The sequence below is a fragment of the Lithobates pipiens genome, unplaced genomic scaffold, assembly GCF_037356315.1.
Source record: "Lithobates pipiens isolate NorthernLeopardFrog02 unplaced genomic scaffold, aLitPip1_a1.2 Scaffold_28, whole genome shotgun sequence".
In the NCBI taxonomy this organism is placed as follows: Eukaryota; Metazoa; Chordata; class Amphibia; order Anura; family Ranidae; genus Lithobates; species Lithobates pipiens.
In genome coordinates, this window is record NW_027507789.1 from 15,542,836 (window position 1) to 15,564,406 (window position 21,571).

Consider the following 21,571-nt stretch of genomic DNA (forward strand, 5'->3'; position numbering starts at 1 on the left):
GACCTTTACTCTGCGAGGGGGCCGACTACACTCTGCGAGGGGGGGAGTACACTCTGCGAGGGGGCGGAGTACACTCTGCGAGGGGGCCGACTACACTCTGCGAGGGGGCCGACTACACTCTGCGAGGGGGCCGACTACACTCTGCGAGGGGGCCGACTACACTCTGCGAGGGGGCCGACTACACTCTGCGAGGGGCCGACTACACTCTGCGAGGGGGCCGACTACACTCTGCGAGGGGGCCGACTACACTCTGCGAGGGGGCCGACTACACTCTGCGAGGGGGCCGACTACACTCTGCGAGGGGGCCGACTACACTCTGCGAGGGGGCCGACTACACTCTGCGAGGGGGCCGACTACACTCTGCGAGGGGGCCGACTACACTCTGCGAGGGGGCCGACTACACTCTGCGAGGGGGCCGACAACACTCTGCGAGGGGGCCGACAACACTCTGCGAGGGGGCCGACAACACTCTGCGAGGGGGCCGACAACACTCTGCGAGGGGCCGACAACACTCTGCGAGGGGGCCGACAACACTCTGCGAGGGGCCGACAACACTCTGCGAGGGGGCGGACTACACTCTGCGAGGGGCGGACTACACTCTGCGAGGGGGCGGACTACACTCTGCGAGGGGGCGGACTACACTCTGCGAGGGGGCGGACTACACTCTGCGAGGGGGCGGACTACACTCTGCGAGGGGGCGGACTACACTCTGCGAGGGGGCGGACTACACTCTGCGAGGGGGCGGACTACACTCTGCGAGGGGGCGGACTACGAGGAGTATATGAGGGGAGAATATCCTTCAGGAGAGGAAAGCTCTTCATACAACTTCCTTCTATGATGGCTCTGCAGGCGACTTGGAACCACCCATGAGCAGCAGGAGGATCCGGGACACAAAGCTCATACCGCATCTAATGAGCCAGAAGAAGCTCGGCGACCATCATGCAGCAAAGTATTCCATCTTCTGGCAGGAAAGGAGAGAACTCCACCTGACCATCCCTTCCTCCACCCCATCCCGACCCAACCATCCCTTCCTCTGCCCCAACTCGACCGTCTCTTCCTCCACCGCCACCCAAACCAACCGTCCCCTCCTCCACCCTGACCCGACCCAACCATCCCTTCCTCCACCCCAACCCAACAGTCTCTTCCTCCATCACCACCCAATCTAACTGTCCCTTCTTCCACCCCGACCAGACCCAACTGTTCCTTCCTCCACCCCAACCCAACCCGACCGTCTCTTCCTCCACCGCCACCCAAACCAACCGTCCCTTGTTCCACCCTGACCCAACCCAACCGTCTCTTCCTCCATCGCCACCCAAACCAACTGTCCCTTCCTCCACCCCAACCCAAAAGTCTCTTCCTCCATCGCCACCCAATCCAACTGTCCCTTCCTCCACCCCGACCAGACCCAACTGTCCCTTCCTTCACCCCAACCCGACCGTCCCTTCCTCCACCGCCACCCAAACCAACTGTCCCTTCCTCCACCCCAACCCAACAGTCTCTTCCTCCATCGCTACCCAAACCAACTGTCCCTTCCTCCACCCCAACCCGACCCGACCATCTCTTCCTCCACCACCACCCAAACCAACTGTCCCTTGCTCCCCCCCAACCCGACCATCTCTTCCTCCACCCAAACCAACTGTCCCTTCCTCCACCCCGACCCAACGTCCCTTCCTCCACCCAATCCAACCGTCCTGTCCTCCACCCCAACCCAAACCAACCGTCCCCTTCTCCAACCCCACCCCACCCAACCCAACTGTCCAGTCCTCCACTGCCACCCCATCCTGACAGAAATCATCCCTTCCTCCACTGCATCCTAACCGCCCCTTCCTCTACCCCACCCTAACACAACCATCCCTTCCTCCAGCTGTCTGGAGCCAACATTCCCCGAAACCCGTGAGACCTACACCTAAGATATACTCCATCACCGGTGCACATAAAAGCGCTCATCCAGCTTTTTTCTAAAGTGGACACCGTTTCATTTGCGGCATGCTACAGTACATCCAAATAAATGACATCAGTATCAGATTTCCCATTTGGATTCTGGACTCTCCATCTTGGAATTTTTTCTTCTTTTTTTCTTCTCTCTGTGCTCTCATTACTCCTCTCTGTGCTCATGGTTTGAGATTTTTGACATCTTGATCCTTGGTGTGGGTCCACCTGTTGGGTCTCCTTTTCCCTCCCCCTCCTCCCCCCCTTTTGGTGGTTACTGGGGTGGTCCGTTCTCATCTCCAGCCCTCTAGGGTGATGTGCAACCAAGCACAGCCATATCGCTCCGTTTTTAAAGTCTTGATGATAAGACACCAATACACCCGCTTCTACATGATATCATAAATACTTCCCACTACTCCTGATAAAGAGGAATAAACACATGACCTTGAAACGCGTCGGGTATCGATCGATATATTAATATAAGAGTGATTCATAATAGTTTCTGTGATTTTACGATGAACAATATGTCATATTTGATATCTCTTTTTGTACCGTTTGACGCAATTATTGAAGTGTCTTTTACATGTTTGCTGTAATAAAAACACGTTTTAATGACTCTTTACGCCCTTTTGGAGTTATTGCCCTTTAAAGTCCCATCAGAGGGTTATCAGCCAGAGAACGTGTGTGTCACTTCTCTTGATTCATGTGTCAGGAGACACTCCAAACGTTCCTGTGAGGGAGGAGAAGAGCGCCGGGCTCCTGCAGACGATGCGGCTGTTCATTAGCAATCGGCTGGGAGAGGATTATGTGATCCGGATAAACAGATTAGGAGAGCGCGGCCCCCCCTCGCCGCCACCAAGGAGGTGCCAATCCCGCCAGCGAATGCTTCCGTCGCCGCGCTTCAGGATCCCGAAGGATGACTACAGCTGACAGCAGAACCGGGGGCCTGAAATAGAAACTGTCTGTGCTGCCCCACAGCCACTAACGAGATCCACACCTTCCCTGGAGACCAGAGGGGAATCTGGTTGGCTACTATAGGACAATGGAAACTGCGTTTAGACATAAGTAATGGTTCAAACAGCACATTGCATTCTGTGATCTGTATTCTGGTCTGTGTGCCCCCCCCCCCCATACAAAGTCTCCCTTCTCTGGCTGCAACTTCCACCATGTCAGTTCAGGGTCTTGCGCTATGCTCCCCCATACAGAGTCTCCCTTCCCTAGCAGCATTACATGAGTTCTGTGTCCTGGTCTACACTGGATTGGGGTTTAGCAGTTTAAACTACGGTAAAATTCATTTTTTGTATCCATAATGACGATTATTCCTCCTTATGCCGGACGGAGAGCCCCCAGCACAGGACTCCCAGCACCCGTCTGTCACGAAGACCCCCGGCGTACAAGTCTATGCTTCACATCATTGGCCGAGACGCACCTCAGGCGCTCACCGATCTGCGCTCAATGCACCCATATTGTACGCTGCAGATAACGGCGCATTTTCCATTCTCATCCGATACTTTATTTTTAGAATAATTAACTTTGTAATTGAACATTAGAGAGGTTGTGCGACTCATTTTACTGCAGATAATTACCCGGGGGATGGGGAGAGCACGGAGGTATAACTAGTCACTGTGCAAACGAGAACAACGGCCACCCCCCCCCGTCCTCCATTAATTGCTAAAAATTTAAAGAGGTCATAAAAAAAAAACTGGAGTACGGCGACCTTCAAAATCTTCCAAATATCCCTCCGCGGACCGCAAGAAAAACAGGAAACTCTGCTGAAGCTGAAATATTGGAGACACTACACACTACATGTAGTTATATATATATATATATATATATATATATATATATATATATATATATATATATATATATATATATATATATATATATATATATATATATATATATATATATATATATATATATATTTTTTTTTTTTTTTTTTTTTTTTACTACACTGACACAGAATGTTCTACTTCAAGAGTAATGCCCCTTTTATTGAGAATAAACCCCACCCCCCCTCCGAGTGATCTCTGCAGGGATTGAAACAAACTTTGTAGCAGATTCCTCCCTTGTTATTCTGAAGAATTCCCTGTTTATTTCTCTGTGCCCATAAGCAGAGTGACTGTGAATGGGAGTGACTTTATAATCATCAATCAGCTGCTGCACCTGCAGAGCTCTAATGAGGAAAGTGGGCAGGGTCTGCATCCCTTTAGATGACATTTGTGTTGCAGGAAATGCCCAAGAGCTGGATTGTATCTTAGTGCAGACGTCTGAAAATCAGTGAGCCAATCACACAAGCAGGAAATGACATATCTGGGGGGGTACTTTGTATACCATCTGTGTACAGAGCACCTCCAGGTGGCCGTATTGCATTTTACAGAAAATGGCAGCGGCTGCAGATTGAAAAGGGAAAGGTCATACTCAACAACATTCAATTACAATGACTTGTGTCGCAATTTTAGTCTCTCTCTCTCTCTATATATAATCGATCGAGATATCCATCTATCCATCTATGGATCGAGATAGCTATCAATCTATGGATCGAGATAGCTATCAATCTATGGATCGAGATAGCCATCAATCAATCTATGGATCGAGATAGCCATCAATCAATCTATGGATCGAGATAGCCATCAATCAATCTATGGATCGAGATAGCCATCAATCAATCTATGGATCGAGATAGCCATCAATCAATCTATGGATCGAGATAGCCATCAATCAATCTATGGATCGAGATAGCCATCAATCAATCTATGGTTCGAGATAGCCATCAATCAATCTATGGTTCGAGATAGCCATCAATCAATCTATGGTTCGAGATAGCCATCAATCAATCTATGGATCGAGATAGCCATCAATCTATGGATCGAGATAGCTATCAATCTATGGATCGAGATAGCTATCAATCTATGGATCGAGATAGCTATCAATCTATGGATCGAGATAGCTATCAATCTATGGATCGAGATACACATCTCGATTGAAAGATGGATACATATCTCGATTGAAAGATGGATATATATATACATCTTTCAATCAAGATATGTATCCATCTTTCAAATCGAGATATCTATTGTAATTTTTTTTTGCTATTTTCCCATGAAAAATTGAGAATATAAAGCATTACACACAACCCCCCCCCCCCCCACCCAATAGAATGCACACTCTCTTCTTCCTCCCCCCCATCTTTTGCAGACTTTCTTCATAGTAAATACCTTTCATTCCATGGTGCCTCCCATTTCTTTCCAGTTCCACGATTAAGAAAGAATGACCCATCCCCCACCTGCTGCCTCTGAGGACATCCACACCCCCCACAGGGGTGCAGAGACCCGAACATTGGGCAAACTCAGTGGATTACAGGTGTAGACGCAGCCCAGATCAGTCCCACCAGTGACCTGCGACGGGTCTGCGCATGCAGAGCATTTCTTCCAATCATGCAGAGACACGGCAGGTCTCCAGGAGCCAACAGAGACTGTGTTGTCTGCGCATGTGTTGTGAATCTCAAAAGACCCAGCAGAGACTGCATGGCAGTCTGCACATGTGTAGGATGGAAACCGGGAAGAGAACTTTCAAGAAATGCAGAAGCAGGCCAGCGCCAGGAGAACTACAGCTGCACGGAAAACAAACCCAGACTCCGCAGACCATATTTATTATTGTACGGGGACAAGCATTAGAAAGACGACATCTAGAAAGGAGCACCAGACCAAAACCAGGCGAGTCCAAGATAATAAGTTCTATAAAAACCGGCAACGCGTTTCAGGGGCAACACCCCTACCCCTCCCCCTTCATCAGGGTCCAACACAACTCACAGATTTAGAATTATAGAACCAGTACTGACTTCTCCACACTGAGGAATCACCTGACCACAGTTCCCGAGCAGCAACAAGTCCATCCAAGTTTTATTTTATCCTGTGTGGAGTCCTGATGAAGGGAGAAGGTTGCCGCCCCTAAAACGCGTTGCCAATTTTTCTCTGACTTTGGTACCAACAAATACAATTATCTTGGAATTTTTACCACTTGCTGCCCAACGTACATTTATAAAAATGCCCAATTAGCAAGTGGTCATACCAGGACTAAGGCCGTAGCTGCAATCATGACCCTAAGCACAGTTTTCATTGAGCTGGCGATTGGCTGTTATGTAAAAAGGGAGCAGCTTTACAGCCTTCTGATCATATTTACAGTGCTGGGAAGGACCCCCCCCTCCTGCTGCCCACAGCGGTTCCCAGGCTCTCCCATCCCTCCAGAGATCCCAGGACTGCAGTCAATGGTCAGGATGGCTTACCACAGAGGAGATGGAGGAATGTCTGTTCCCCCATCTCCTCCATGACAAATGAAGCCAAAAATCAACAATTATAGGTAGGGAAGCAGCTAATCAAGACTAATGTTTGCTTGATTAGCTGTAGTGGAGATTAGAGGCCACAGAGAGATCCAATAGAACCGTGATGTCTCCATAAAGAGTACCCGTCACCTGCCCAAAGCTATCACAAGTTTGTGCCCCTTGTCATAGCAATTCAATGAAAAGATGTAAAAAAAAAAAAAAAAAAAAGTGTGAAATAAGTGCCACCTATGGACAGTTTTAGGTACTGTTTGTTACCATTTCATAGGCATGTGCAATTGTGAGCATGCTTCTTCTACTTCAAATAAAAAATAAAAAAAAACCCTGCCTGCCTGCATTATGAAGAGAATATGGAATATCAGGGTACGTTCAAAATCTGGGAATTTTTGGGGTAACGATTGACCCACCTCACCAGCCATCTATAAACTCGGCTCTTTACCATTTGGTGGCTTGATGCCGACATGGTCCTTTCCCGGACAATTCTAATGTAAATGGAGACCTCGGCTTTCACGACGGGTTAGCAAGTCTCCCAGAATTTTCTGTAAAGACACCGACAGAGGGGTGAAGGTTTCCCTTCTGTGATTCATCAAATCCTTTGAAAGCAACAAACCCTTCACTGGTCTCCGTTAATGTTTCGTCAGGAGGAGCAGAGCCCATGAGGGGGGGGGGGGGGGGGTGATTAGCCTGCCTAGTGGATTTAAGCATCTTAAAACAAAGCTTTAGCTGCATCTCATTCAATACGTTCTTAGAGAATCTGCCAGACTGATGGGGAATTACCGCAATAATCAGGAGCTCAGGGGCTCCAGAACACCCTGGAGAGCAAGAGGACCTCCCGCAGAATTATAAGCGGAGTTCCCCTTTATTAGCGAGGATATTTAATCTTTGGGGGGGGGGGGGGCAACTGCAGACCCCAACATCACGGAGGGATCACAGATAATATTTAGTATAGGTAATGCTTGGGGGTCCAAGGTACCTCCTGGAGAATAAGGGGATTTCCATACACTTAGAAGGGCAGATACGGGGGGGAAGGATTCTCCATCTGTTACATTGAGGTATTGGGGGGGGGACTCAACTGCTGACACTGACATTACCAAGGGGTCACGCATGTAAACGCTTAGGTTTTTAAGGAACATCCTGGAGAAGAAGAGAACTGCCATACACTCAGAGCCAAGGGCAGATACAGGGGGATTCTCCATTTTTAATAGTTGGTCAACTTTTGAAGCATGGGGTGGGGTGGAGAGGCCCTAAACTGCAGACCCCAATATCACTAAGAGGCAACACAATATTTAGTATAAGTAATGCTTAGATGTTCCAAAACACTTGGGAGAATAAGGGGACTTCCAGAACCAGAACCTAGGGCGGGTATGGGTAAAATCCTCTATTAATTGCACTGTTGGTCAACCTTTGAGACATCTGGAAGAGGGCCAGTGCAATAAAGCGAGAATTCTACCTTTATCCACCCTTGATTTGGGTATGGAAGAAGTCCCCGTGTTCTCCAGAGTGCACTTACAGCCCCCAAGAATTAAGATACTGGATATTATTATACAGCATCAGGTCCCTTGTTAATGTCAGTCTGGAGTTAAACACATTCCCATGGCTTCAAAGGATGACCAACAGTGCAATGAATAGATCATTCCACCTGTATCCACTTGTCTACTTATTGTACTGCTGGTCAAACTTTCAAGCATAACCTCAGATCCGGACATCACTGAGGGGCCACACATAATATTCGGTATAGATAATGCTTGGGGGCTCTGAGAACAGTCTGGAGAACAAGGGGATTTCAATCCACCCAGAACGTCAGCAATGGGGGAATTCTCCATTTGTCGACCTGTTGGACAATGTTTGGGACCATTTGGGCAAACAGCTGACCCTGGCATTACCAAGGGGGCACACATACACTATATTATCAAGTTTTGGGATGCTTGCCTTTACACAAACATGAACTTTAAAGACATCCCAGTCTTAGTCCGTAGGGTTCAATATTGGGACACCTTTTACACACACGTGAACTTTAATGGCATCCCAGTCTTGGTCCATAGGGTACAATATTGAGTTGCCACTATAACAGCTTCAACTCTTCTGGGAAGGCCGTCCACAAGGTTTAGGAGGGTGTCTATGGGGATGTTTGACCATTCTTCCAGAAGCGCATATGTGAGGTCAGGCACTGGTGTTGGACGAGAAGGCCTGGCTCACAGTCTCCACTCTAATTCATCTCAAAGGTGTTCTATCGGGTTGAGGTCAGGACTTTGTGCAGGCCAGTCAAGTTCCCCCACCCCAAACTCGCTCATCCATGTCTTTATGGACCTTGCTTTGTGCACTGGTGTGCAGTCATGTAGGAACAAGAAGGAGCAAACTGTTCCCACAACATTGAGAGCACGAAATTGTCCAAACTGTCTTGGTATGCTGATGCCTTAAAAGTTCCCTTCACTGGAACTAAGAAGCCAAGCCCAAACCCTGAAAAACAACCCCACACCAGAATCCCCCCCTTCACCAAATGATTTGGACCAGTGCACAAAGCAAGGACATTTTGGACAATTTCATGCTCCCAACTTTGTGGGAACAGTTTGGGGATGGTCCCTTCCTGTTCCAGCATGACTGCGCACCAGTGCACAAAGCAAGGTCCATAAAGACATAGATGAGCGAGTTTGGGGTGGAGGAACTTGACTAGACAGCACAGAGTCCTGACCTCAACCTGATAGAACACCTTTGGGATGAATTAGAGCACAGACTGCGAGCCAGGCCTTCTCATCCAACATCAGTGCCTGACCTCACAAATACGCTTCTAGAAGAATGGTCAAACATTCCCATAGACACACTCCTAAACCTTGCGGACGGCCTTCCCAGAAGAGTTGAAGCTGTTATAGCTGCAAAGGGTGGGCCAACTCAATATTGAACCCTACGGACTAAGACTGGGATGCCATTAAAGTTCACGTCTGAGTAAAAGGTGTATATAGTGTATATAAATGCTTAGGAGTTCAAGGAACACTCTGGTAGAATGGGGGGACGTTCATACATTAGGAAACCAAGGCTGGATAGAGGTGTAAAATCTCTATTTATTGCATGGTTGGTCAACCTTTGAGGCATATGAGGGGTGGGGGACCTGAAATTACCAAGGGCCACACTTATTAATTACTTCATATTATTATATATATATATATATATATATATATATATATATATATATATATATATATATATATATATATAGTGTCCAGGGGCTCCGAGAACCCTGGAGAACTTCCATACACTCAAATCAAGGACAGACAGGTGGAATTCTCCATTTATTGCACTGTTGATCAAGCTTTGAGTCCCGGGAAGGGGGTCAGTGTAAAATAACTATAGCACCCCCCCCCCTCCCCCGTATCCACCCTTCATTTGAGTGTATGGAAGTCTGAACACGTTGTGGCCACCATCTATGAACCATATAGAACAAAGAAAACACCATGAAATATTCAGGCCCTCTGGTCACCTGGTTGGGGAAAGGGACCGAGGTGGGGAGTGCAATCTCCAGTACAGCGTGTCCTCCCGAAATAAGGGACCAATTAGAGAGGAACGCTATTTAAATATTAATGATCTCCCAGTATAATCCAACCGCATAATCACCTTCCATCTGCTGCTCTGAACTCGCCCCCCCGGCCAGGAGGAACATTTTCACACCCAGACCGGCTTATACCAACCCGCTGTCTCACTCCGCACACAGGGGCCGCTCCTAAAGAGGAATTCTGCCCCCCCCCCCTCATTCTTTCTTCTCTCCTGGACTAAAATGGCTTCCTCTGATTTCACTGCACACTGTGAGCTTCTCACAATGTGCATTAGAAGCTGCAGCAAGTCAGATAGAGCCCCGCCTCATTTCCTGGCTCCCAGGTGTGGGCAACTGTGGCTCTCCAGCTGTTGCAGAACTACATGTCCATGAGGCATTGCAAGGCCGACAGTTACAAGCATGACTCCCAGAGGTAGAGGCATGATGGGAATTGTAGTTCCGCAACAACTGGAGGGCCACAGTTGCCCAACCCCCTCGATTTCTACTCCTTTCCTCCACAGCCCACCCCCTTCATTTGTTGGATTTCAATTCTTTCAATCATGAAGGCTCAGCATCCCATGTGGGCGTAACCTATGCAAATACAACCTACCTGGTAACACCCACCCATCAAGGCATTGTTATATTTGCATAACTCCTCCCACTGCTTTTATCAGGACTGACGGCTTTTGGGAGGTGAACGGAGGCAGGAGGCTGTGTTTTTTTTTTTTTTTTTTTTTTTTTAAGAAGTATGGTCCCTGCTGTCCCCTCCCACCAATCACGATCTGCCTGCATTGTATAGAGAAGCACAGAGACCCAATGATGATATCACTAAGACTAAGGTTTTGAATGAATATGGAACGAAAAAGGAAAGGAACAAAAAAAAATAAAAAAATGTAACATTTTAGATTTAAAGAAAATAAGATATAGAAAAAAAATTTTTTTTTATACATATATATATATATATATACACCCCGTTTCCCCTAAAATAAGACCTAGTGTGATTGTCGGTGATAGCTGCAATAAAAGCCCTAGTTAAAGTCCTTGTAGGTCTTCTTTTCAGGGTAGGGCTTATTTTTGAGGAAACAGAGTAGGGCTTATATTGCAGCCAACACCGACAATCACGCTAGGTCTTATTTTAGGGAAAACAGGAGATATATTTTATATATATATATATATATATATATATATATATATATATATATATATATTTATATTTATATTTATATATATATATATATATATATATATATATATATATATATTTTTTTTTTTTTTTCCTATATCTTATTTTCTTTAAATCTAAAATGTTACATTTTGCCTTTTTTGGTTCCTTGCAATTAAAAAAATTATTTTAGACTTAGTAATGTCATCATTGGGTCTCTGTGGTTCTCTATACAATTATTATTATTAAGATTGTATAGAGAAGCCTAGAAGAAGTCTAAAATAATGTTTTTAATTGCAAGGAACGAAAAAAGGCAAAATGTAACATTTTAGATTTAAGGAAAATAAATTTATATATATATATATATATATATATATATATATATATATATATATATATATATATATATAATATATTATTATATATATATATATATTAAAATTTTATATATACTTATTTTCTTTAAATATATACATATTATTTATTTTTTTATTACACACACTCTGTATATATACACATATAATCTCGCATACACATGCTTTGCGCACGCTGCATGTACAGAATAATGCCAGATGGATCTGCCGGGAATCCAGGGAGCTCCAATCTTCCTGTGTGAGCCGGCAACATGATGTCTCTTCCATTATCAAATCCCAAACAGTGTTAACTTGTCAGCCCTGCCCAATCGCGCCCCCCCCCCCCCAGCCACTATAAAAACACCCCCCCCCCTTCATCTTCATAACAGTGAAGGGCATAGAGAATACAGTTGATTCCAGCAGCAGGCACTGCCTCATCCTACATGTGATCCGTGACAGGTTTTCTTTACCCCTTTTTCATCCAATGAAAAAATATTTGCATTCTGATTTTTTGCCAACTTCTCTTCTCAGCGGCTGAGTCATCACTTTGCGAGCTGCTGATCCGGAACACATCCAGCCGCTGGATTCTACACTCCTGAGTGTTCCAGCTCAATGCATCCGAAATCACAGGCCATCAGTTCAGTCCTCCAGCATTTCTGATTGGCAGTTCAAACCATTTAAACCTTTATATGTGCAGCACGGTGATGATGTCACTGCTGCTTTTACAAAGTAATATCTGGGTTTGTAAAGGCATTTAGTAGATTTATATCCTTTGCGGCTATTGAGGAATAGATTTAAAAACAAGTTTTTCTGTCCGGAGTTCAGCTGTAAAGTAAATCAGCGATGCAGGAAAGATGTCGGCCGCCATTGCCGAGTCTTCCTCTCTGGCTGTCATGGTTTAATCCCAAAATGCAGCACAGAGATGAGGAGATTCAACTTCTTCACAACCCGTTATTTGCCACCTGCTTGTTCTGGGTCAGTAGCTTCCAAGTATCACAGCCAGGCAACTGGTATTTTCAGAAGGCGCCGAGTCATAGCACCCTCAGCCCCTTTAAGTGACTAGCAGCATTGGAGTAAATGGAGGAAGGCTTCAGAGGCTGACTGGTAACCTCAAAGGGCAGTTAAGGTGAACTACAAGCCGTTTCGTTTGGCAGAAGTGCTAAGAAGCTTTATAATACGGCATGGAGGCTTAAAGGAGCCTGAAGGCAGCAAACAAAAACACTCACCAAAGGGACAGTCCACCCAAAACCATCGTTCCTGCTCAGGGTGGATGGCAACATTGGACAGCAGTGTTGATTTAAAGTGAATCTATAATTATGTGGAGTCAGTTTTTATGTTTTCCTTTTTTTAAATTCTATATATATAGATAACATTACATATTAAAAAGGATCCCCAGAGCAGTATGGGTGAGCTAAAGAGAATACAGTTGAAGGCTGTCCTATCTTACTGAAACTGCCCACAACGCTGCCCCAACAAGGCATGGCCAGTGCCTACAATGCTGTCCCAACAAGGGGTGGTCAGTGCCTACATTGCTGTCCCAACAAGGGATGGCCAGCGCCCACAGCACTGACCCAACAAGGGGTGGCCAGTGCCAACAGCATATTACATATTTTTTGGACCCTCTATTTTTTGACACTTTTTTTTTTTTACATTCCCAGTCATAGGACTACAGTACATAAACAGAACTAGCAACTATATACATTTCTTTCTTGACCTTCTATTATAGATTTCCCCTCTCTGTGCATTTCCCACAATACCCACCTCTAATATGATTGGTGTCTTTTTGCCTCATACATAAAATGACAGAAATCTCACCTGCATCTCTTTGTCAGAATATTTTTGGGGGTTTTTGCTGCCTTGGCTTTTTTTGCGCAGTTTCCTCAGCTCCAACTGACATTTCTCCAGGGCATCTCCCTTGTTCTTCTGTTCCAGCTGGTATTTCTTTAAAGCTGCCTGTGGAGTAAGGACTGAGTTAGAGAAACAAAGACTAGGTGTACCAAGGAGAGAAGAAGGAGAGGGGCGTGAAAAAGTGGTGCCAGGCCATGGAGAGAAGGAGAGGGGCGTGAAAATGGTGCCAGGCCATGGAGAGAAGGAGTGGGGCGTGAAAATGGTCCCAGGCCATGGAAAGGGGTAGTAGGTGTACCAAGATGGTGCCAGACCATGAAGAGGAAGAGTGGGGGTGTAAAGATGGGGCTAGTGTGCAGAGAGAAGGGGCAGGATTACCAAGGCAGTGACAGACTGTAGTGAGAATGTGTACCTCTCCCTCCCCCCCCCCCTCCCCCCTCTCTATCCCTCCCCCTCTCTATCCCTCCCCCTCTCTATCCCCCCCTCTCTCTCCCCCCACCCCTCTTCGCACTCTGTACCCTCCTCTCTACCCCCACCCCTCTTCTCGCTCGCTCTCTCTGTGTGCTCCTCCCCCCTCTACCACCACCCCTCTTTGCTCTCTCTCTCTGTGTAACCCCCTCTCTAACCCCACCCCTTTTTGCTCTCTCTCTACCCCCCCTCTCTACCCCCACTTTGCTCTTTGTGTATCCCCCCTCTTCTCTCTGTACCCCCTCTACCCCACCCCTCTTCGCTCTCTCTCTGTACCCCCCTCTAACCCCACCCCTCTTCGCTCTGTGTACCCCCCCTCTCTCTCTCACTACCCACCCTCTACCACACCCCTCTTCGCTCTGTGTACCCCCGTCTCTCTCTGTACCCACCCCCTCTCTATCCCATCCTCTTCGCTCTGTGTACCCCCCCCCCCCCTTTGCTCGCTCTCTCTCTCTCTGTACCCCCCCCTCTACCCCACCCCTCTTCTCTGTTCCCCTTCTCTACCCCCTTCCCTTTTCGTTCTCTCTCTCTGTGCTCCCTCTCTCTACCCCCAGCCCTCTTTGCTCTGTGTACCTCCCTCTCTTTGCTCTCTCTCCCTCTCTCTCTACATAACCCCCCCTCTCTTCTCTCTCTCTGTACCACTCTCTTTCTACCTCTTTCTCGCTCTGTATCTCTCCCCCTCTCCCTCCCCCCACCCCATATACTACCCCTAACAGCACAGCCAAGGCAGATGATGGGCACAGTCCAGCGCAATGTAAACGAGTGAGAACTTTATAGGGGGGGAGGAAGATCAGACATTCCCTATGACACCATCAGTAACTTCAACACCCCACAGACCACCCAACACAGAAACCAGTTCTAGGGGAATAAAACAAAAACAACAACAAAAAAAAAAAAGACGACTTACATTCAGGTACCGCGAGTCCAGCTCCACCTTCTGCTCCAGCTGGGTCAGCAGTTCATTGTGAAACGATTTCAGCTGAAAAAAAAAAGAGAGAAGTAGGATTTATTAAACTGCACAGTCCACACAGAGAAGACACACCAAGGCCGATGCGTTTCAATGCGTTTTTCATTTGTAACCATCTAGCTTTTTTTGCTTTTTTCTTTTTAATAGGTGCAGCAAACAAAAACACTGGAAGGGGATGAAGAGTTCCGTGTGTACATGCGTATGTGTCAGATCTTTTACACAGCATTACTTGCGTTTGTTGTACTCTTTTGCTGGAAAGGTTTTTTTTTTTTTTTCACATAAAACATCAGAAGGGGCTCATTCACATAGGCACAGAGATCCGCAATTTGTGAATGGGCACAGCTTGATTCACCAGGGGCTGCTTGCTGGCAGTCCATTCACCTCCATTTAACCACTTCAGCCCTGGAAGGATTTGCCCCCCCCCCCCCCTCTTAATGACTGGGCCATATTTTGCGATACGACACTGCGGCGCTTTAACTGACAATCACGCGGTCGTGCAACGCTGTTCCCAAACAAAAGTGACGTCCTTTTATACCCACAAATAGAACTTTATTTTGGTGGTATTTGAGCACCTCTGCGGTTTTTATTTTTTGCGCTATAAACAAAAAAAGACCAGTTTTTTTTTTTTACTTTTCGCTATAATACTTATCCCAAAAAAAAAAAAAATATTCTTCAGTTTAGGCTGATATGTATTCTATTTTGTAAAATTTTATATATATATATATATATATATATATATATATATATATATATATATATATATATATATATATATATATATATATATATAGATATATATATAGATATATATATCTATATATATATCTATCTGCGCACTCAGCTGTGTGTGTAGTCTGATCTCCCCTGATCTTCAGCTCTACTTCACAGCAAAAGCATAAAACCCACAGAGGACGCAGATCTGCTCTAGAACTCATCACCTGGTGACTGGAAGCAAGTCCAATATTAACAGAGAACACTTCGGATTTACTTTAATCTTCAGAAGGGGAAAAAAAAGAAAAGCCAAAAACACACACACACACACACACACACACACACACACACACACCAATTTATATATATTTATATCACACACCGGCCACTTTATTAGTTATACCTGTTCACTTGCTCGGTAACACAAATTGCTAATCAGCCAATCACATGGCAGCAACTCATTTAGGCCTCTAGACATGGTGAAGACGACTTGTTGAAGTTCAAACTGAGCATGAGAATGGGGAAGAAAGGGGATTTAAGTGACTTTGAACGTGGCATGGTTGTTGGTAACAGATGGGCTGGTGTGAGCATTTCTAGGATTGTCACACACACAACCATCTCTCAGGTTTACAGAGAATGGTAGGAAAAAGAGAAAATATCCAGTGAGCGGAAGTTGTGTGGAGGAAAATGCCTTGTTGATGTCAGAGGTCAGAGGAGAATGGGCAGACTGGTTCCAGATGATAGAAAGGCAACAGTAACTCAAATAACCTCTCGTTACCTCCAAGGTATGCAGAATACCATCTCTGAATGCACAACACATCCAACCTTGAAGCAGATGGGCTGCAGCAGCAGAAGACCACACCGGGTGCCACTCCTGTCAGCTATGAACAGGAAACTGAGGCTACAATTGGCACAGGATCACCAAAATTGGACAATAAAACATTGGAAAAAACGTTGCCTGGTCTGGTCTGATAATTTCGGATTTCAGCTCCGACATTCAGATGGTGGGGTCAGAATTTGGCGCATGGATCCATCCTGCCTTCTATCACCAGTTCAGGCTGGTGGTGGGGGTGTAATGGTGGGGGGGGGGGGGATATTTTCCTGGCACACTTTGGGCCCCTTAGTACCAACTGAGCATGGTTTAAACACCACGGCCTACCTGAGTATTATTGCCGACCATGTCCATCCCTTTATGACTACAGTGTCCCCATCTTCTGATGGCTCCTTCCAGCAGAATAATGCACCATGTCACAAAGCTTCAATCATCTCACCACTGGACAATGAGGTCCCTGTCCTCCAATGGCCTCCACACTCACCACATCTCATCCAATAGAGCACCTCTGGGATGTGGTGGAACGGGAGATTGGCATCATGGATGTGCAGCTGACAAATCTGCAGCAACTGTGTCATGCTATCATGTCACTATGGACCAAAATTTTGGAGGAAAGTTTCCAACACCTTGTTGTATCTATTCCACCAAGAATGAAGACAAAAAGGGGGTCCAACACGCTACTAGTAAGGTGTACCTAATAAAGTGGCTGATGAAATTAATATATATATATATATATATATATATATATATATATATATATATATATATATATATATATATATATATATATATATATATATATATATATACACACACACATATACATATATATATATATATATATATACACACACACACACACACACACACACACACACACACACACACATACATACATACATACATACACACACACACACACACACACACACATACACACACACACACACACACACACACACACACACACACACTCCGCATTCCTCCGATATCCTGATCCCGCACAGTTTTTCGGAGGGGCTGAAGAACGATCGTTCTCCATAGAGGTTTTGGCTTCACATTTTACATGAGCTCAGCAGCGAGGAGCGTGCCAGCCCCGGACGCAGTCTTCTGTGCGGCGGAGTCCAGGACAGGAATAAGACGCGCTGACAGGTCTGCCCGGAAGGATGAGGCTGAAGTGTGATGGAGAGATGGGAGAACAGATGGCGGCACATATGGAGAAGGAGCAGACACACAGATCGGCAGGTGGGAAGCGAAGGAGGGAGGGCGGGCAGAGGAACATCTACCTAACAGTCAGGATTCATGCGAAGGCTAGAAAGACCAACACCGAAAATCCACACCGCAATCCAGCAACGCAAAAAAAACAGCGGCAATCCCCGGGGCAACGCCGTGCAGTGAATCACCACAGGCCAACATTGTGCAACGCCTTATGAAACACTCATCAAGAGTTCTGCTGGCCAACCTTCCCGTCATCTGGGAGGGTTTGGTCATACGGTGTCCACTGTGAAGGTTTGACTTTACTTCCTTTCCCGCAGCCAAAACAGGAAGTGACTGACAGCACTGCTCTGGCACAGCACCTTGCAGTCCGACTCAGCGGGCACACCGAAAAAAGGTGACAACACTGCGGCTGAAATGTTGTCACCTTATAAAAAGGACACGCCTGCGATTACACCAGAGATGGAAGTGGGACATTACCAGCATGACTGCTTCTGCAAAAAGCATTTCACAATCAAAAAAAAAAAAAAAAAAAGTAAGAAAATTGTAAAAACATTTTTTGTATGATTGTTTTTTTTTTTTGCTACATTTTGCATAAATACTAAATTTGCATTGGTTGTTTGTTTTTTTATGTTATATAAATATTGTTAATAAAAACAACTAGTCATAATAGCAATGTAACAATAGTATTAAAAAGAAAAGGAAGAAGGACGGGAGAAAAAGAAAAAAGGAAGAAGGACGGGAGAAAAAGAAAAAAGGAAGAAGGACGGGAGAAAAAGAAAAAAGGAAGAAGGAAGGGAGAAAAGAAAGGAAGAAGAAAGGGAGAAAAAGAAAAGAAGAAGATGGAAGAAGGACGGGAGAAAAAGAAAGGAAGAAGAAAGGGAGAAAAAGAAAAGAAGAAAAGAAGAAGGACGGGAGAAAAAGGAAGAAGGATGGGAGAAAAAGAAAGGCGGGAGAAAAAGGAAGGAAGAAGGAAGGGAGAAAAAGAAAGGAAGAAGGAAGGGAGAAAAAGAAAAGAAGAAGAAAGGGAGAAAAAGAAAAGAAGAAGAAAGGGAGAAAAAGAAAAGAAGAAGAAAGGGAGAAAAAGAAAAGAAGAAGAAAGGGAGAAAAAGAAAAGAAGAAGAAAGGGAGAAAAAGAAAAGAAGAAGAAAGGGAGAAAAAGAAAAGAAGAAGAAAGGGAGAAAAAGAAAAGAAGAAGAAAGGGAGAAAAAGAAAAGAAGAAGAAAGGGAGAAAAAGAAAAGAAGAAGAAAGGGAGAAAAAGAAAAGAAGAAGAAAGGGAGAAAAAGAAAAGAAGAAGAAAGGGAGAAAAAGAAAAGAAGAAGATGGAAGAAGGAAGGGAGAAAGAAAGGAAGGAGGAAGGGAGAAAAAGAAAGGAAGAAGATGGAAGAAGGAAGGGAGAAAAAGAAAAGATGGAAGAAAAAAAGAAGAAAGAAGAGAGAAGAAAAAGAAGAAAGAGAAGAAAAAGAAGAAAGAAGAAAGAGAAGGAAAATAAAGAAAGAGAAGGAAAAAGAAGAAAAAGAAGAAAAAGAAGAAAAACAAAGAGGGAAAGAAGAAAAAGAAAGAAGAAAGAAAAAGCAAACAAACAAAAGAAGAAGAAAGAAAAAAGCAAACAAAGGTGGAAAGAAGAAAAAAAAAAAAAAAAGGAGGCAAAGAAGAAAGAAGTAAAGCAAGAGGAAAGAAAAGAAAGAGGAAAGAAGAAAAGGAGGAAAGAAGAAAATAAGGAGGAAAGAAAGAAAATAAAAAGAAGGAAAGGAGAAAAATAATAATAATAATAATAATAAAGGTTTTCCTTTACCATATCCTCCAGCTGGTTCTGGATCTGCCGGTGAACTTCTGCCATTTGGAAGAGGACATCCCCTGAGGAGCAGAACAGCCAATGAACGGGATTGGAAAAGAAAGACAAAAGAAAAGCCAGTTAGCGGTCGCCCGGTAGCGATAGGTACATTAAGTGCTCATGCAGTAGAGGAATATGAAGTCTAAGTAGAGTACTCTGGAGGGAGATGGTGGGGGATGGGTGCTCAGGCCTCGATTAATCCTGGACTGGAGGGCGGAGATATTATTTGGCTTATTTCACACCGCAAAGAATGATTTGCAGTCACCCGCAGCAGCCGGCCAATCAGAAGCGCTCTTTTGCCCATATGACTTGAATGCTGAGTGCTGCTGCGTTTTTTTTGCGGTGCTCTTGCCAATAAGCCGGGTTATTTCTGATGCGATTATCAGGTAGAATGGCGATTTCTAAGCAGGATGCTACAATTCAAGGCATGCAGATGAGGAGCGGGGACAGGTGATACCTACATGCCGTCTCTTCTGAACAGGCAATGCGATAAAAAGGAACAAAAGACCAACATGAACATCAAACTTTCATCTCACCCGGAACTCAGCGTCATGCGGCTCAACTGACCGCAAACCTCACTTTACTGACCCTCAAATACAACCTGACGAAGTCTCAAAGTCGTATTCAACCCAAAGTACCATATACTGCAGCTTATCAATACAGGCCGCTGCATTCATTTTTGTTTTTTTAGGCTTTTTTTTCCTCTTCTGTTTTCACCTGGTGATCTGGCCAATAACACATTCTGGAGGAAGGAGCACAGGGGGGCACCTTTGGACAGCAGCATTGTCAGTCTGGAGGGAGGTGAGTGTTAGTGTATCTAAATCCCCTAGTCCATCTAACAAATTGAAGCCAAACTCCAGCTAACACTTTATCTCAAATGGAACAAAAACGGTTACTGTAACCGATTATAAAAGGTTTTACATCGATAAATAAAAGTTGTCTCATACGTGCAACTGCTACATCCACAGGAGAGCTTCTTCTATTAAAACAGAGACTTACTGGCAGGATCACCAGGTGAAAAAGGAAAACAAGCATATAAAAAAAAAACGAATGCAGCCATCACAACTAAGAATTGTTAAGCTGCAATACAATACAGGTTTGCTTTTGGGTTTAATACCGCCTCCAAGTCGCTAACTTTTATATATATTTGCATAAATTAGGAATAGCGTTGAACCCCCGATACTTTTTTTATTTATTTTTTTATATTTGCATAAATTAGGAATATCGTTGAACCCCCGGTACTTTTTTTTTTTTTATTGGTTGAGGTACATAGGGCAAGGAGAGCGCCAAAAACGGGAGCAACAGGAAGGTGCAAAATTGTTATTAAAACACAGATGATAACTAAGACAATTCACGAGTGGCAATCACACAATTATGTGTTTTGTAACTTGTTATCCCTAAAGAAAAAAAAAAAAAAAAGGAAAAAATTATTTATCCCCCAAAAAAATAAATAAAATATAAACAAAAAATAATAATACATGTATACAGTTCATCCGGGAAGTATTCACAGCGCTTCACTTTTTCCACATTTTGTTAAAGCCTTACTCCAAAATGGATTACATTTTTTTTGTACAACAAACAAACAATACCCCATAATGACAACGTGAAAGAAGTTTGTTTCAAATCTTTACAAATGTATTAAAAAGAAAAACCGAAACAATCCCACGTACAGAAGTATTCACAGCCTTAAAGTGGTTGTATACTCAATTTTTTTAACTTTTACCTACAGGAAAGCCTATAGTAAGGCTTACCTGTAGGTAAAAAAAAATATCTCCTAAACCTGTACGGTTTAGGAGATATTCCCCTCGGTATGCGCCGCTGACTACAGCGGCGCATGCGCACAAGGGGATTCTCGGCCTGAAAATCCGGCAGTGGCCGACCGGCCGGAATGAAATCTCCCGCGCGCATGCACGGGAGTGACGATACCCGGAAGAATTGCCGAGGGAGCATGTCAGCTCCCTCGGCGTGGATCGGGCCAGATGTCGGGGCCTCGTTCTAAGGTAAGTATTTCATAATGAGCTAGTATGCGGTGCATACTAGCTCATTATGCCTTTTGCTTTGCAGGTGTTAAAAAAATAAATAAATAAATAAATAAATTTGCGGGTTTACTACCGCTTTAAAGTGGTGTTGCCACCAAAAAATGAAAAGCTGCTTAAAATTAATAAAAAAAATAAAAAATAATTGGCAAAAAAAATTTTTTTTACTCACCTCTAAATACCGGTTGCTAGGGGGTCCCTCGTAGTCTGCCTTCTTCATTGCCCGGGCTGGTGACATCACGTCCCCTTGCGCCGCACATTCACCTGGGACCCGTCACGTGTCCCAGGTGACTGTGCGGCGTATCACGGCGCCGCTCGCGCATGCGCTGTGGGTGCCCAGCTGTGAAGCCACA

General features: G+C 44.8%; 1 protein-coding gene across 6 annotated transcripts in view; it reads right to left on the minus strand.

Moving 5' to 3' along the window:
* BAIAP2 (BAR/IMD domain containing adaptor protein 2) overlaps window positions 1-19,242 on the minus strand; it is a 93,540-nt gene extending 74,298 nt beyond the window's left edge. For 5 of the 6 annotated variants that reach the window (XR_013263461.1, XM_077458735.1, XM_077458734.1 and 2 more), the window contains exons 1-3: window positions 19,144-19,242; window positions 14,530-14,601; window positions 13,125-13,262 (exon numbers count right to left, since the gene is read on the minus strand). Coding sequence is in view for 5 of the 6 variants with exons in the window: in XM_077458735.1 (XP_077314861.1) it covers window positions 13,125-13,262; window positions 14,530-14,601; window positions 19,144-19,188 (255 nt within the window). In the remaining variant the exon portion in view is untranslated. The remainder of the gene's footprint in view (window positions 1-13,124; window positions 13,263-14,529; window positions 14,602-19,143) is intronic. The other variant, XM_077458737.1, reaches the window with a different exon arrangement.
* Between the last annotated feature and the right edge of the window lie 2,329 nt (window positions 19,243-21,571).